The sequence below is a fragment of the Trachemys scripta genome, chromosome 6 (genome assembly GCF_013100865.1).
Source record: "Trachemys scripta elegans isolate TJP31775 chromosome 6, CAS_Tse_1.0, whole genome shotgun sequence".
NCBI lineage: Eukaryota > Metazoa > Chordata > Testudines > Emydidae > Trachemys > Trachemys scripta.
In genome coordinates this window covers 10816791-10831981 of record NC_048303.1, presented here as the reverse complement: position 1 = coordinate 10831981, position 15191 = coordinate 10816791, and the positions used below count along the sequence as shown (strand labels likewise).

Below are 15191 nucleotides of genomic sequence, written 5' to 3'. Positions count from 1 at the left end.
ACCTGGTGTAAAGAAAGATGAGTACTGCAACAGTACAATCAGTCAACTAAACTAGGGTGGGATTTTTAAAACTGCTGAACATTGTCCTAAATTTCCATTGAAGTCAGTGGGTATTTTTCCATTGATATCAATGGGAGCCGGGGTTAGGCTAACCTTGATCATATCTGAAAAATCCCATCCCTAGTTTTGAAGAGTCTGGACAATGGAAATATCTGTGCTTCTTATTGATGTAAGTGCTTTTCGGGCGCCTTAGTGCCACATACGATATAGCATTGCAGTTTGGCATTACAACGTCAAAGGTACAGTGCTTGATACCGTCACTCGCTTCTGACTTTTTTTATATTCTAGAAAGCAGCAACATTTTTAAACTGGATGGGATAGCGGGATGGGACCTTTCCAAGTCTTTGCACTTCTTCAGTTGACTGATCTTTCTTCAAAATATTTGTTCTCGCCTGCTCTTGCTGAGTGTCGGCTAAGCTGCAAAGTTAGCTGCCGTGTAGTGTTCAGAATTGGAGGGGTCAGATCTAAAGCAGTTGTTTGGGTTACTCGGACCATTGATGTTTCAGAAAAACAAGGCTAACATAGACCTTAGTGTGTTGAATGGCCATGGGTCAGCACCACAATTTGCCCCACTTGTGTCATTTGTTCAAACTTCCGGTAAAAAAGGCCAAGAACTGAATGATCTGCTCCTCCTGCCCTGAGACGTGGACGCCAAAGGTCACTGAGATCTGATGAGGGAAACGGTCTTCCTAGAATGGTTTGCACCCCTTCCACAGAGGGAGAGAAGACGATCCAATGCTTTGGGAGCTAGCCTAGCCTGTGGGATGCCTAGGTTCAGTTCCCTCCTGTGCCACACGCATCCTGTCTGAGCTTGGATAAGTCATTTAGTCTCTCTGTGCTTCAGTTCCCTAGCTGTAAAATGGGAATAACAGCACTGCCCTTTCTCAGAGGGGTGTTATCAGGATAAATACATTCAAGATTGTGAGGTGCTTGGCTAGTCCAGTGATGGGGGGTTGTAAGTACTGTAGATAGAAGAAACAGGGAGTATCAGATGTCTCTGTGGCACAGTTTCCAACCCCACAGAGAGCTCCCTGCAGAATTGGGATGGGGATGGGGGCGCTAATGCAAGGAGGTGTGTGCACAATACCCTCCAGCAGAAACTCCACTTATCTTGTCACTCTTATTAGGAGAGGGATCAGTGTAGGATTAATTTTGGGAAAGTTTTGGGGGAGTATTTCAATTGCCTTGGTTAAGCTTTGGTTTTCCTTCTTTATTGAAATTTTCTTGTATGTGTTGCAGCCTGGCTCTCCCTGTAGTGGCAGTGTTACAACAGCCAGGAAAGGCTGTGAATGGAGGCCTGCGTACTAAACCAGGATTGTCATACACATGTTGGGTGAAATCCTGACCCCCCATAATGGCAAAACTCCCACTGACTTCAGTGGGACCAGACTTTCACTCTTTGAGTCTGTTGCGATAGTCACCATAGCGTTCCGTGTACTAACCATTATGAACAGTGGCTCCTAGCATCCCATATTGTCCAAGTGCTCCCAAGGCATACTGCACCACCGTGGCAGGTCTGGCGTGTATCAGTCTGCTTTATGTTGATCCATGGCTTGTATTGTTAATATGCTGGGCATTTCTCCTTCTGTCTTTGCAGTTAACAAGTATGTGGTCCGAGTGTTTACCGGAGACATTAGTGGCAGTGGAACAGATGCAGATGTCTTCATTAATATCTTTGGCGAGAATGGAGACACAGGTATTCAAATGCAAATCATTTCCTAAAATACTTTTTCCTGCTCTGCCCTAGGCGAGCCTGATAGCTGAACAACAAACAGCACAATCTGGAATATGCAAAATGATTTGGCTCCGTGAAAGGACAACCAATGGCCTGTCTAGTTTAGGATTTTTCAGACCCATAATTTTCAGCAGGTGCAATAGCAGAACAGCTGGAATGTGAACAAGGGTCAGGCTTTTCTACTGCTGTGTCAGCTAACACAAAAATTCCTGGTATAGACACACGGGCATAGACCAATTCAACAGGGAAACAATCCACTAAAATATCGGATGTGAATGTGATATCCATACATGAAGGGAAAACAAAATATTGGCAATCCCTTTTAGGAAGCTGAGAGAAGAATTTTGTCCACTCATATTCTTTCAAACTTTAATCGTTGAAGATGCTTGAATATCTGTCCATTTAAAGAGCGATCGTGTCACCATTTGTATCACCGTTTAATTCAAATCAGCTGATAAGCTGCATTTATTTTATGAAACAAAGGCTGTAGCAAAACATCATAGTATGCACTTGATTTTAGTAAACATTATGTTTCATCTATAAGATCAGAATAATAATTAGAGTTGGGCCCAAACCAAACCCCCGCACCCACCCTTACAGAAAAGTCTTCAAGACTTCAGGAAAAAAATGAAGTCCTTTCTATAGTTTAACTATCCTATAGAATTTAATACAGAAAGATATCACTTATCTTGCATTCTGGGGAATGGTTCTTTAACATTTGTTGAAAGGATTTCATTCCCTATTAAATTCTATCGGCTTTTAGCATAATTAATGTCGAATACTATTGGTTATATCCCTGTTCAATTCTTCAACACTTTTCCATAAAAGCAAACTCCTTTGAGTTCAGAGGTGTTGAAAATCCAAACTTGGACCCTAAATTTGCACATAACTCCTCTCTTTATAGTGGTCTTGAGCAAAATTCAAAATCCAAAAGCCCCTGAGCTTTGAGGCATGGTAAATCTGGAATTCTGCAGCTTGTATCTACCTCTAAAAGTATTTTAAATGGTTGGATAGACTTTTAAAAGCAGAACTGTTTGAAATGTGGCAACAGAGAAAATAAAAGAGCCACCCAGTCATCTATCTTTGGAAACTTCTGAGTGATGTAAATAACTGTCATAGGGCACAACTGGCCTGGAGCACCCTCCTACAGCAAGCCATTACATGACAGGTGTGCCTGCCTCAGTTTCCCTTTCACACAGGCTTACTTGCTTAAGTAGTACCTCTCCTTAGGGCCAGTTAATTACCAAAATAATGCCCAGTAAGAGTCCCAAATATAGTTTACTTCTCACACTCACTGTATATAGTCCTTAAAACCCTGTTTTTCCCCATGGGAATCCTTCCAGCCTCTGCTGGGAGTCCTTCCATACCATACTGCAGTATCTTCTGCCACACCTGGGCTCTTCGTCACACACCTCCTGTCCTTTTACCAGGACAGCCACCACCCCTCAGCCCTTCCAGGTGGGTGCAGCCCCACTCTTCCCAGTGGGAACTCTCCCTGCCGCTCTGCTGGGAGCCCTGCAGCCCTCTGGCTCCAGCTCAGGCGTGTCCGCCCCCTGCCGTCAGCGCTCTCTGGCTCTTGGCTCCAGCTCTCCGACATGAAAGCCAGCAGTCAACTCCCTCTGCTGTTCTCCTGCCTTCAGCCCTCCAGCCCTGGCTTGGGGAGATCAGCCAGCAAACCCCACTTGCTTTTTTGTGTGCTGAAGGAATGGTGCTATGTCATTGGATTATAAAGTTCCCTGTCTTCTACTATCCGCACTGTATAGAAGCAGTGCTTTGGTACTGGTTGTTTTAGTCATAAGGGTAGCGTTGCTAGACAGAGATTTTTTTTAAATGCATAAATATGTACTGATACCTTCACCAACTTTTTCCCATCTCATTCACCTTTGCCTTTGCTATTGTTTTGCTTAGGGGAGAGGAGACTGGACAATGACAAGGACAACTTTGAAAAGGGAGCAGAGGACAAGTTCACCCTTGATGCTCCAAATTTGGGAAAGTTACGGAAAATAACCATAGGCCACAATAACAAGGGTGGCTCTGCTGGCTGGTTCCTTGACAAGGTTAGTTATTCCTTAGGAGACAGTTAATTAGGGCTACGCTGGGACCAAAATGTCTAACTTCTCATCTACTCACTGGTTCGAAACCAACAGACCCAAATACTCACTGGCAATTTGGTCATTCAAGTTTCTTGTTATTCAGAAAAGTGTGGGTGAAGCATTCAACATTCAAAGCTAATAACCACACCAAAATCTTCTGAGAGAGTTGATTTTTAAAACTGCAAATCTGGTGTTGACGACGGTATGTGAAGGACGAGTGCAGGTGTTATAGCAGAAACTTCTCTTACCTGCCCTGCCAGCGAATTCAGTCATGTCCTGCAACACTCTAGTTTTGAGCCTGCTCTAAATAGTTGGTCCAATAAAAGATATTACCTCACGCACTTTGTCCCTTTAATATCCTGTGACCAACACAGCTATAACACTGCATATATTCTAAATAGAGGCGCTCAAGCATGTGACCAAAAACCAGAGGCGCTGAGTTTCTGAGTTCCTGGGGAGTGCTTGATCCCCACTCTGGCCCAGGCCTCGCCCCCACTCCACCCCTTTCCTCAAGCCCCCCCCCGCCTCTTCCTGACCCCGCCCCTCCCCCCCAGTGCCTTCTGCAAGCCACTGAACAGCTGATCACCAGTGGGTGGGATGTGCTGGGGGGGGAGGGGAAGGAACTGATCAGTGGGGCTGCGAGTGGGTGCTGAGCACCCACTGTTTTTTTTTTCCATGGGTGCTCCAGCCCCAGAGCACACAGGGAATCGGCATCTATGCCAAAAATGGAGACCTGGTTGTAACTCACCATTGACTTGACCTAAGTCAGTGTTTGGGCCCTGGACTGCAGAGGTAGAAGTACTCTGCACCTTCTAACATCAACCCTCCCTGCCCTCTGCTTGCCTCACTCATTCAGTGAAAGAGAGACAAAGAAAGGCCTGTTAATGTGACTCACACCTGTGACAAACACTTATTATTTTACAGGCCAGTGCAAGGTCCATGCACCACTGAGCTCCCATATAATCCCTCAAAATAATTTAGTGGTACAAGGGCACGCTATAGAGAGTATACAGTTTAGTGTGTCTCGTTTGAATGAAAACTGTTGCACGATCATTTGCATGGTAAATGAAGGGGGGGTTAAATGGGCTACTAACTTTTCTCTGTATCTGCTAATGTGCTCACTGCTTTTACTCCGCATAACTGCAGCTCACCACCTTCTTTGTGCAACCAAAGGACCTCTCATTAACAGTTCTCCTTGCAAGTCCCTGTTTGATTTCTTTCCTCTCCAGCCGCAAACGCTCACTGAAGTTAATGGCAAATCTGTCATTTGGAGCATTTGTGATTAGGGGCACAGCAAATGAGTCAAATTGCTGGACCTCTTACAATATAGAAAACTTACCCATGCAGTAGGTATACCGCATCTGGGCAGATAAACAGAAATCATCCATGTGATTTCAGAGCGCTTTTAGCTCAAGTGGGTCCAACTACTACAGAGCACAATATAGGTATCATTCTAAAAGGTGAGCTGCAGTCAGTGGGAATTGTAGGTTCCCATGTCAGAAAATCATGTGGAATGATCCATGTTTTGCCAGCAGATCCATCCTGATTTATTTTCAGTAATTCCAGGCATAGCTATAATCCTTGTGTAGGAGATCTTCAAGGAACACCTCTTGTAAGTGCTGCAGGACATGGTGTTGATGATTCAACAGATGGCACATTTCCTGCTAAGTTATTATTGAACCAACTCCCCAAAATGATGTTAGGGAGCTCTGTACTAGATAGTGTCATTGTTCAGATGAGATGCAAAACCACATTTATAATCTGATGATTATTATATATATTAAAAAGGGTCCTGATTAACACTGAAATTATGTGGTAACGAATATCATAGTAATTTGTCCTAAGCCAAACTTTGTAACCCACACCATTCACCCTTGAAACTTTTTGTATGTTTAGTTTAATTATGCACTCATTAACTACCCAAACATGATCCAGTGATTCTGATTTAAGCAGAGGTTACTTAAATGCTTGTTTAACAACTTGCAAAATAATTACTTACCTTTGATATCTGGATGGTATGAATCATTCCCACATCTTACAGTAATATGCACCATTTTGGAAACATGGACAGACATAAAACACAAAGAAATATAGAGGACAAAATGTTAATAAAATAGTGTGTCTTCTTTCAAAGTGTCACCAGCACAACCTTATCTGTTATTGTGTGCATTGGGATCGTGCCCAGAGTCCCCCAGCTGTGCATACACAGAGACAGTCCCTCCCCTGAAGTGCTAACAATATAAATAGACTAGACAGCCAAAGGGTGGGGAAGAGGAAGTATTATTATTCCCACATTTGCAGATTAAGCAATTCGTCCACGGTCACACAGGAAGCCTGTAGAAGAACTGAGACTAGAGCATAGATCCCTTATGTGTCAATTCAGTGCCTTGACCTTAAGACCAATTTTGCTGTCTGTCTGACTTTGCCTTTATCTTGGGGCCTTGTTGTGTGGTTCACTCCAGTTAGCTGTCTCTCCCCACTGCAAGGATTGCAAAAAGACTGCTTTTCAAAACTGGCTTGCCCCAGTTACTAGTATCGTTTCATTTGCTTTGTGCCAGCAATGTGTTTGCCTCCTGTCAACTTGACAGAGTTAAGAGTCTCAAATCACAAGGCTCATTCTAATTCAAGATGCAAAAGCTAGGCAGCCCTTTCATCCATTTGTTGCTGGCTCTAGGGATGGTCCAGCAAGGTGCCAAATTTCTTCATCTCAGGGGTGCTCAGGCTTTGAGCCCTTGGAGAAGCAAGTTAAAGGATAGAAGGTGAACTGAGACAACAGTGGTCCCAGTTCAATCAAGTCATTCCTTAGAACGGCACTGCAGAGTGTTTTATAACCAAAGATAAACACTTCTATAACTCACTCAGAGTTCGAACTCCTGGTATTCTCCTACCAGATAATAAAAGGTTAAAGAGTATTTAGATAACTTGAATATAGTGACATCAGCAGGGCCTGATGAATGCACCCTAGAGTGCTGAAGGAATCAGTGGCTGAACCATTGGCAAAAAGGCAATTACTGCACTATATTGGGTTGTATTACTACGAATATCACATGTAAAACAAATCAGATAATTATTCTGCCCTATTTAGCGTGTTTAGGTCTAAAGCATGTGAAAGTTCAGAGGAGAGCAAGAAAGATGATTAAAGATCTGAAAAATAAGAGCTGTGAGTAAAAAGTTAAGTGAACTCAGCAAGTTCTCTTTGGAGAAAAGCAGACTGAAGAGAAATGGGGTTAACTGCCTGCAGATGTGTGACTAGATTTTATAAAGGGGGCAGCAAGGACCGAATGGGAAACTCCTCATTGTAGGGAAGAGGTAAAATGTAGGTTCAATACCAGAGAATGTACAGAGAACACGCAGCCACTGGACTAAGCTCTAAGAGGAGGTTTTGGAATTGTTTTCACTGAAAACACTCGAAGATAGGCTAGACTACACTCCTGTTTGTGAGAGACGATTTAGGAGTAACGAATTCTGAATTCAGTTTTGCACGTTTACAGGGAGCTGGACTAATCGACCCAGTAAAGTTTCTTGGACCCTGCTGAAAATGGTTTAAACAGGTCCAGATCCAAAGCCAATGGAATTCAGTAACGTCCTTGTTACTAGAGCTAAAAGAGAGTGTGTAAAAGAGTCTGTGACCCAGGAACAACAAAGCAAAGAACTGAAGCATGCACTTGCCGTTCCAGCATAAAGACAACTCCAACCGGAGTCCTTCCTACTGTATTGAGTGGAGATCTGAGTCCATCATGTTTAACTCAAGCTCAGCTAAGATTGGAGAGTGTGTTAGTTAAATCTGTGTCAGATGGTGCTTGCTTGAAGAAGTGCATGAAGGGTTGGATGCTCTTGAGGCTAAGCCATGGGACTAGGGGTTGAGGCTTTTTGGTTCTATTCCTCACCCTGCCACTGATTCTTTATGAGAATTTGGGTGATTCAATCACATCTCACTCACCTCATCTTTATAATAGAGATAATACTTCCCATCCACACAGGTGTATTGGAAAGCTTAGATGAGGGTTTGTAAAAGTGCTGCAAGTTTCTCAGGTGGAAGGCTGTACATAGGTTATATGTATCTATGTGTGTATATATATCTTGCACATTCAAAAACTATGTTAAAAGAGCAATAAGGTTGCAAAGTCAAGTACTCAAAAATTAAGAAATGTTAGAATTAAGGTTTCCCGTGCAACCTTAATTCTGCCCTCATGTATTTATGCATTATGATACAGTCTTTAATTACATGGTCCCATGCTATTTTTTCCACAAGACCCCTGTCTCTTTCATTGCACAGGATGGACAGTGCTCAGTTAATGACCAGCTGTTCAATATTTTGTTTTATCCTCATTGTCACTAGTCAAACCCTGCTCTTTATACAGAATTATTAATTTCCACTGGGGCTATTCTATGATGTTCATCACTACAGTATCTGAGTGCTTCACAAACGTTAATACATTTAACTTCACAACACCCCAGTGCGGCGAGGGAGTGCTATAATCCCCATTTTACCACTGGGCAATCGAGAAGGGAGATTAAGGTCAAAAGTGTCCACTACTTTTGGGTACCCAATTTTAGATGCCTAGGACCTGATTTTTCAGAGTACTTAGCATAATATAGCACTTGTATCTTCAAAGCACAGCTTTCATTGATTTCGAAGGCAGCTGTGAGTGCTCAGCATTGCTGCAAACCAGATTCTAGTTGGGCACCCAGAAAATAAGGAACACACAATTAGTGGCCATTGGTTAAAATGATTTCCCCAGCATTACCCAGGAACTCTGTGGCAGAGGCAGAGATAAAATCCAATTCTCCAGGGAAGCATTCAACTGCCTTAATCATGAGACCATCCTTTCTCATCCTGCAATCCTCTGCCTCATTTACTACATACCTTCCAACTTCTACAACAATTGGGGCAGGGGTCCTACAGCAACAGCCTCCTTAACTAAGCAACCCCAACTCATCCCCAGTACTGTGGAGCTGTGGGAACTGAATTTGTGCAAAGTCTTCTAACTTGGCCAAATTTGGATGTTTTTTCATGGGCACAGCAAAAGGCCCATTCTTGACACAAAGGTCATATACCCCTGCTAAATTGCAACCCCCTCCACCAAAGCATGGAGTCGCTAGAATTCCCCAACAAGATGGTGGTAAGAATATTTTTTAAATGGCAAAATAATGTACTTTCCCTATTCTCTGAAACAGCTGAGCCATTTTTTGCTGAAACTTCAAAGAAAAAGAATGAACCGTTCTCAGACACGCAGCATAGAAAATTTCAGGCCAAACAGTTAAAATTTGACAAAGTTATAAACAACTGAAAACATAGTTTTATAATGGCAAGCTTAAGTATAGGCATCACTACCTCCCGTGCCTATAAAATAAGTAAAGAAATAGCATATAAATTCACCACAACCTCAGCTGGTGTTGATTTCCTATTTACACCAGTTGAGGATCTGACCCAGTATTTTTGAAGCCTAGGTAACATAACTGTTGGTACACTAGAAATGTTTTATCTCACTCTTTAGTATCATTACTGGGGTCTAAACCAAAGTTTGCCGTTTAAACTGCCGAGTGGGAACAGAGAAAATGAAGAACAGAGCCCTGGGGAATCCCTCTGATAAGTGGGAACAGACCACAGGAAAAGGAGCATCATTAGGATACTATAAATAGTCCCTGCATGACATAGACTTTAGAGCCACTTAGTTTAGGTCAGTGGTGGCACAGACACTGGGGAGGTGACAAGGGTCAGCCAAAAACTAACCCTTCCCTTTACAGCAGTAATCAGTAAGATAGTTGTGAACATAAATAAAGCAGTTTCTGAGCTGTGAGCTTGACATGAAATCTAGCTGGAATGTAAGTTCGAAGGTGCAGGGTAAAACAGCACAGAATTTGTTTTTCTCCTCGTGCTGTTTTTCCCAAAGTGTTCTATGATCTAGTGAGGGAAGCTTTGTCAGACTCAGACACACCCGTTACACATCTCTGGTCATTCCTCGCACACTTCCCGAGCTGTGGATGATGCGGTCTAGTTGTTTATACTCAGAGTGAGCTTGCCAGCTCTAAATATAAAATGAAATGTGAATAAAGAGAAGCATAAGAAAAGCATTAATTTATAAGAGAGGGCTTCTAACCATTGATACTCCTATCATGACTGCTATTGGGCACTGCTATGATAGACACCTCCAGTCCACATGTACCTTAATGGAGCAGTCTTTTTTAGGATCCAGTGCACTGTTGCTGCTTGATTTCCCAGCATGCATTACCACCCAAACTCTGGAGACAAGCTCCATTCAGGGTTTGACTAGATGCCATTTGAACCGGAGGCAGCTGGCACTACCAAAGTCTTAGATCAGGGGTGGGCAGACTTTTTGGCCTGAGGGCCACATCGTGGTATGGAAATTGTATGGCGGGCCGGCTGGGGCATGGGATTGGGACTCATGGGGGGAGAGGGAGGAGAGCTCTGGCTGGGGGTGCAGACTCTGGGGTGGGGCTGAGGCTGAGGGGTTTGGGGTGCAGGAGGGTGCTCCAGGCTGGGATCAAAGGGTTTAGAGGGCGATCAGGGCTGGGGCAGGGGGTTGGGGCACGGAGTGGCTCAGGGGTGCAGGATCTGGGTGGCGCTTACCTGAAGTGGCTCCTGGAAACAGCAGCCCGGCCCCACTCTGGCTCCCACACAGAGGTGAGACCATGCCGCTCTGCATGCTGCCCCGTCCGCAAGCATCATCTCCGCAGCTCCCACTGGCTATGGTTCCCAGCCAATGGAGCTGCAGAGCCGGTGCTTGGGGCGGAGGCAGCATGCGGAACTCCCTGGCTGCTCCTGCTTCCGGGCACTGTGTGGAGCTGCTGCACGCGTGGAGCGGAGCAAGGCACGCCCCTGATCCCGCTTCCCGGCTGGGAACTTGAGGGCTGGATTAAAAGGTCCGATGGGCCGGATGTGGCCCGTGGGCCATAGTTTGCCCACCCCTGTCTTAGATGAATGATAAGGTTGGGAATCACTGGTGTCTGGATTTTGGAATAAATAATTCTCAGACTCTCTCCCTCTGACCTTGAAGGCTGAGGGAAATACAACAAGAACAGTCTAGCCTGGAGAGCAAATCTTATTCACTGAAGACATTCACCAGCAACATGAGGGGAGATTCAGATTTTTCATGTCTAGCAGAAAATCTATTCTCCTCTAATGGTATAAAACATTGCAGTAACACTATGGAAATGTACCAATGTTTTGCAACAAGGGACATAGAAATGGTCATATCTGATCAGACTAAGGGTTTGTCTAGTCTAGTGTCCTGCCTCTGGTAGTAACAGATGTTTCAGCAGAAGGTCAAGAAACTGCAAAATTGGTAAGAATGGACTTTCTGGTCACATAGGGGAAGTTCTTTCCTTGGCTCATCAATGTAGAACATATTTAGTGGGCCCGGAAGCCAAGTCCCACCTAACTCATGGAGGATAGGTCCATCAGTGACTATTAGCCAGGATGGGCAGAGATGCAAAACCATGCTCTGAAGTGTCCCTATCCTCTGTTTGCAAGATGCTGGGAATGAGTGACAGGGGATGGATCACTTGATGATTACCTGTTCTGTTCATTCCCTTTGAAGCACCTGGCATTGGTCACTGTCAGAAGACAAGATACTGGTCTAGATGGACCTTTGGTCTGACACAGTATGGCCGTTTTTATGTTCTAACTAACAGCTGTTTCTGCTGTAGGTTCACGGCCTCCATTGCAGAGGGAGGGTGCAGAACTGTGAAAGGAGGAAGCTGCTAGTTCAGGAACGGAGTCACTGGGTGAAATTTTCTGGCCTGTGTTATGCAGGAGGTCAGATTAGATCTATTGTCCCTTCTGGCCTTAAAATCTGTGAAAAAAAATCTTTGAAAAAGGCGTCGTCATGGAGCTACCAGTTTAGCTGCCATCCAGACTAAGGATAGAGAGAAGGCAGCCAGCTGACTCTAGAGAGGAGTAAAGCAGGCCAGCCAGATGGTCCTGCTGTCAAAGGCAGCTGAGAGCTCCAGTAGGGGGCAGATTCTGACAAAGTTCACTAGGCAAAATAGCCACATTAAAAGGTGATGTATGTGCTGACTTGCTGCAGCTCTCTGTCAGCCACAATTGAGGAGAGGATGGTTTCATCCTGTTCTCTAATAAATGTATTTTAAGTCAGGTAAAACAGAATGGGAAATTCAAATGCTGCACCTTCCCTGCGCTCTTTGGTCTCCTCTCCATGTAACGCCTCCCTTCGCTTTAGCTTCATGTTGGTCACAAACTGGCTCCTCTTTTCCTAGGTGATCATCGAAGACATTGGCAATAAATCTGTGTACGAATTCCCAGTTGGTCGCTGGTTTGCGTTGGATGAAGATGATGGGAAAATTCAGCGGGACATTCTTGTGGGAGGAAGTGAGGCCACAGGTAAAGGCAGTGGGCCTGATTCTAGGGTTGGGGGTGAAGAGAACTGGGGAGGGAGCAAAGGTTTAAATAGCACTAAAATGAGATCCAATAAGTGGAGCGTAAGAAGTGAATGTCCACCTCCAACATGGTCATAAGAGGCAGGTCATTCACACAGCTGGGTTAGGGTTCGAGAGGCTGATATAGAGAGGCAGAGTCCACTCCTTCATGGTCCTTGGACCATAGGGACCTGTGCTGTGTGGAGATCTCTAGCCATGCCCCGTTTAGAAGTTAACATGCCATGTTTGTGATTCACCATGGAGACCTGCTGTGGACCATACATCTGTGACATTCCAGTCCTCCAGTGCCCAGATCACCAAGCATAGCAGATGCATGACATGTCCATTGACGTAGGTCAGGAAGCTCCAGCATCAGCAGGCTCCAGGCTGATGGCTAATGGAAGAAGGATCCAGTGTATGCATCAACATGTCGACCGTCTGCCTTCAGAATTTGGGTTACCAATGCCAAATGGCTTAATTATTTATCCGAGTAACTGATGAAAAAGCTTCCAATGTGCTGCTCATCGATCAATTTTATGCTTGAACTATTGCCTGGGAAGCAGAATCTCCTTTTACAATGCATTAGGTTCAATTCCAAACTCTAATATTGACTTTATGATTGTCTAACTTAATTAGAACACACAGACAAACGCTTGATCATTGTTTGAGGAAATCTGAGCTCCTAGGGTTTGATAAAGATGCTCCACTTGCATAGAACGCGCCAACATACAAATGTTAATGCAACTTTTAAAAAGACATGACTGTTTATAAAACACCAAGTTCTGAAGTTCCTACTTAAGAAAAAATTGCCATTGAAGTTTGAGCTAGTTAACCTGAGCAGGGACTGCACGGCTGGGCCCAAAATATTTATGTGTGCACCTTGGAACATTCTTATGGTAGTAGGAATGTTTCCCTACTTATTAGTGGAGGTTAGGTGTGAACATATGTGTGGGAGCCAGAAATGGCTAACTTCTAATAATCCCAGCTAGGCCATTGACTCTGTCTGTGACATTGATGTCTCTAAAGTGACATTTTCAGATTTTTTTCAATGGACATAGAAATTGCCTTGCTGGATCAGACCAGTGTTTCATCTAGTTCTGTGTCCTGGAGCTGATTTTCAGTGGCACTGAAGATCTACAGGTCCACTTCACTTGGAACTTCTGGTGCTCAGCTCCTCCTCTCTTACTTAGGTGATTAAATATGGATCTAGGCACTTAACGTTAGGCACCCACATTTGAAAAAGTTGGTACTGACAACTATGCCTCAGTCTCCTAGCTCTTAAAGTGGGGTAATCTCTGTGCCTACCTGTGAAATGTAATGCGGAACACTCTGAAGATGTTACATATGTGCTCAGTATTTTTCATTTAACTTAACTGTTATAGCAAGAATGTCAGAACCACTGAACTTCAGCTCAGGGTTCTTTCTTTCTGAGACCTTGTAGTAGAGAGGCTATCACCATATGTGTACTCCTGCTGGAATATATGACGTTATATAAGATTTAGCTGTGTGTTTTATCTGAAGTCACCATGGCATGAAAAAACATATTTACAGCGCACTGCATGGAGGTTGAAAACAAAACACCCTGCAGGAAATCAATGCAGCAATGAACCACATTCCAAGTCAAGTCAAAAATTGTTACTTTCACTTTTTTTTCTTTCTAACTGACTCTCATTCCTTTGTGAACCCCTCAGGTATTGTTTACAATGTTGCTGTAATGACAGGGGATGTCAGAGGGGCTGGCACTAACTCCAAGATCCACATAATCCTGCATGGCTCTAAAGGTTTAAAGAACAGTGGGAAGATTTTCTTGGAAGGAGGTGAATTTGAACGCGCCAGGACAGATCTATTTAACATTGAGATAGCAGCTCTTCTCAGCCCCCTGAGCAGAGTCACAATTGGGCATGATAACTGCGGTGTCAGTTCTGGCTGGTTTTGTGAGAAGGTGAGAACAGGTCAATGTCTTTAGGCAACTGTCAAATTATTTCTCATTTGCAGTCTGCCCTGGACAACCAAATCAGTTTTAAAATTCTACTTTTATTTAGATTATAATATCTCCAGTGTATTAAGTCAATATTATGCATAATGCATGCTACGAGACTGATTGCCACTAATATATGTTAGATGCATAAATCAATCCCTCATTAACTGGGTCAATTGCTCGTTTGCTGTCACAAAGATAGAGATTATTTTCTGCTCAGCACAGAAGCACTGTTAGATGTTTGCATAATGCATATTGCAGAAATGCAATTTTGTGTTGTATTCAGAACTTCAAAGTTAAGATCCGGAGTCAAACTTGTCCATCATTTAGGAGCTGTTGTGATCTTGGGTTTTGGATGGGTCAAGAACAGGGAAAGGGGTCAACCACATCAGTTTATTAGGGGTCCGAATCTGGGCTTTTCAGATCTATGGGTTTGTGTCTATGCCCATGTGTTCTGCCATGAGATTGTCAGCTCTTAACCCTAGGTTACCAATAAAGGGGCAACTTTCCCTCTACATGATGGAAGGCCATGCAGTTTCTCTGGGAAATGATGTAGTTTAGCACTGGAGACACCTGAATCATTTGCATAACGTGGGTCTCCTGCCAATCACTGAAAAGTGTGGCTGCCCGACCCTCAGTCCACTTGGGCTGTTGAATTGAAAATGAAAGATGCGTGCAACAGGCCCCTGTCATTGACTTCAGTGGTTCCTGTTACATCCTGCAACCCCCACTTCCCAAGCCCGTGTCTTTGAAGGATGAGCAATTGACCCTTTTCTCCCTCCAGGCTCTACAGTGGAGTTTGGCCTCTGCTTGGTAGGCACATGTCAATGCACCCTAAGAAGGATCTTCTGGGGCAGTAGGAGGGCAGAAGCCATTTGTTGCACTCATAATTGGACAAGAAACACTCTGTTGTTTTTTTCTGATG

General features: G+C 44.0%; 1 protein-coding gene across 1 annotated transcript in view; it reads left to right on the top strand.

Moving 5' to 3' along the window:
• LOC117879086 (lipoxygenase homology domain-containing protein 1-like) overlaps window positions 1–15191 on the top strand; it is a 151618-nt gene that overhangs the window by 105737 nt on the left and 30690 nt on the right. The window contains exons 7-10 of the mRNA XM_034774038.1: window positions 1658–1756; window positions 3704–3852; window positions 12130–12253; window positions 13980–14230. Coding sequence (XP_034629929.1) covers window positions 1658–1756; window positions 3704–3852; window positions 12130–12253; window positions 13980–14230 — 623 coding nt within the window. The remainder of the gene's footprint in view (window positions 1–1657; window positions 1757–3703; window positions 3853–12129; window positions 12254–13979; window positions 14231–15191) is intronic.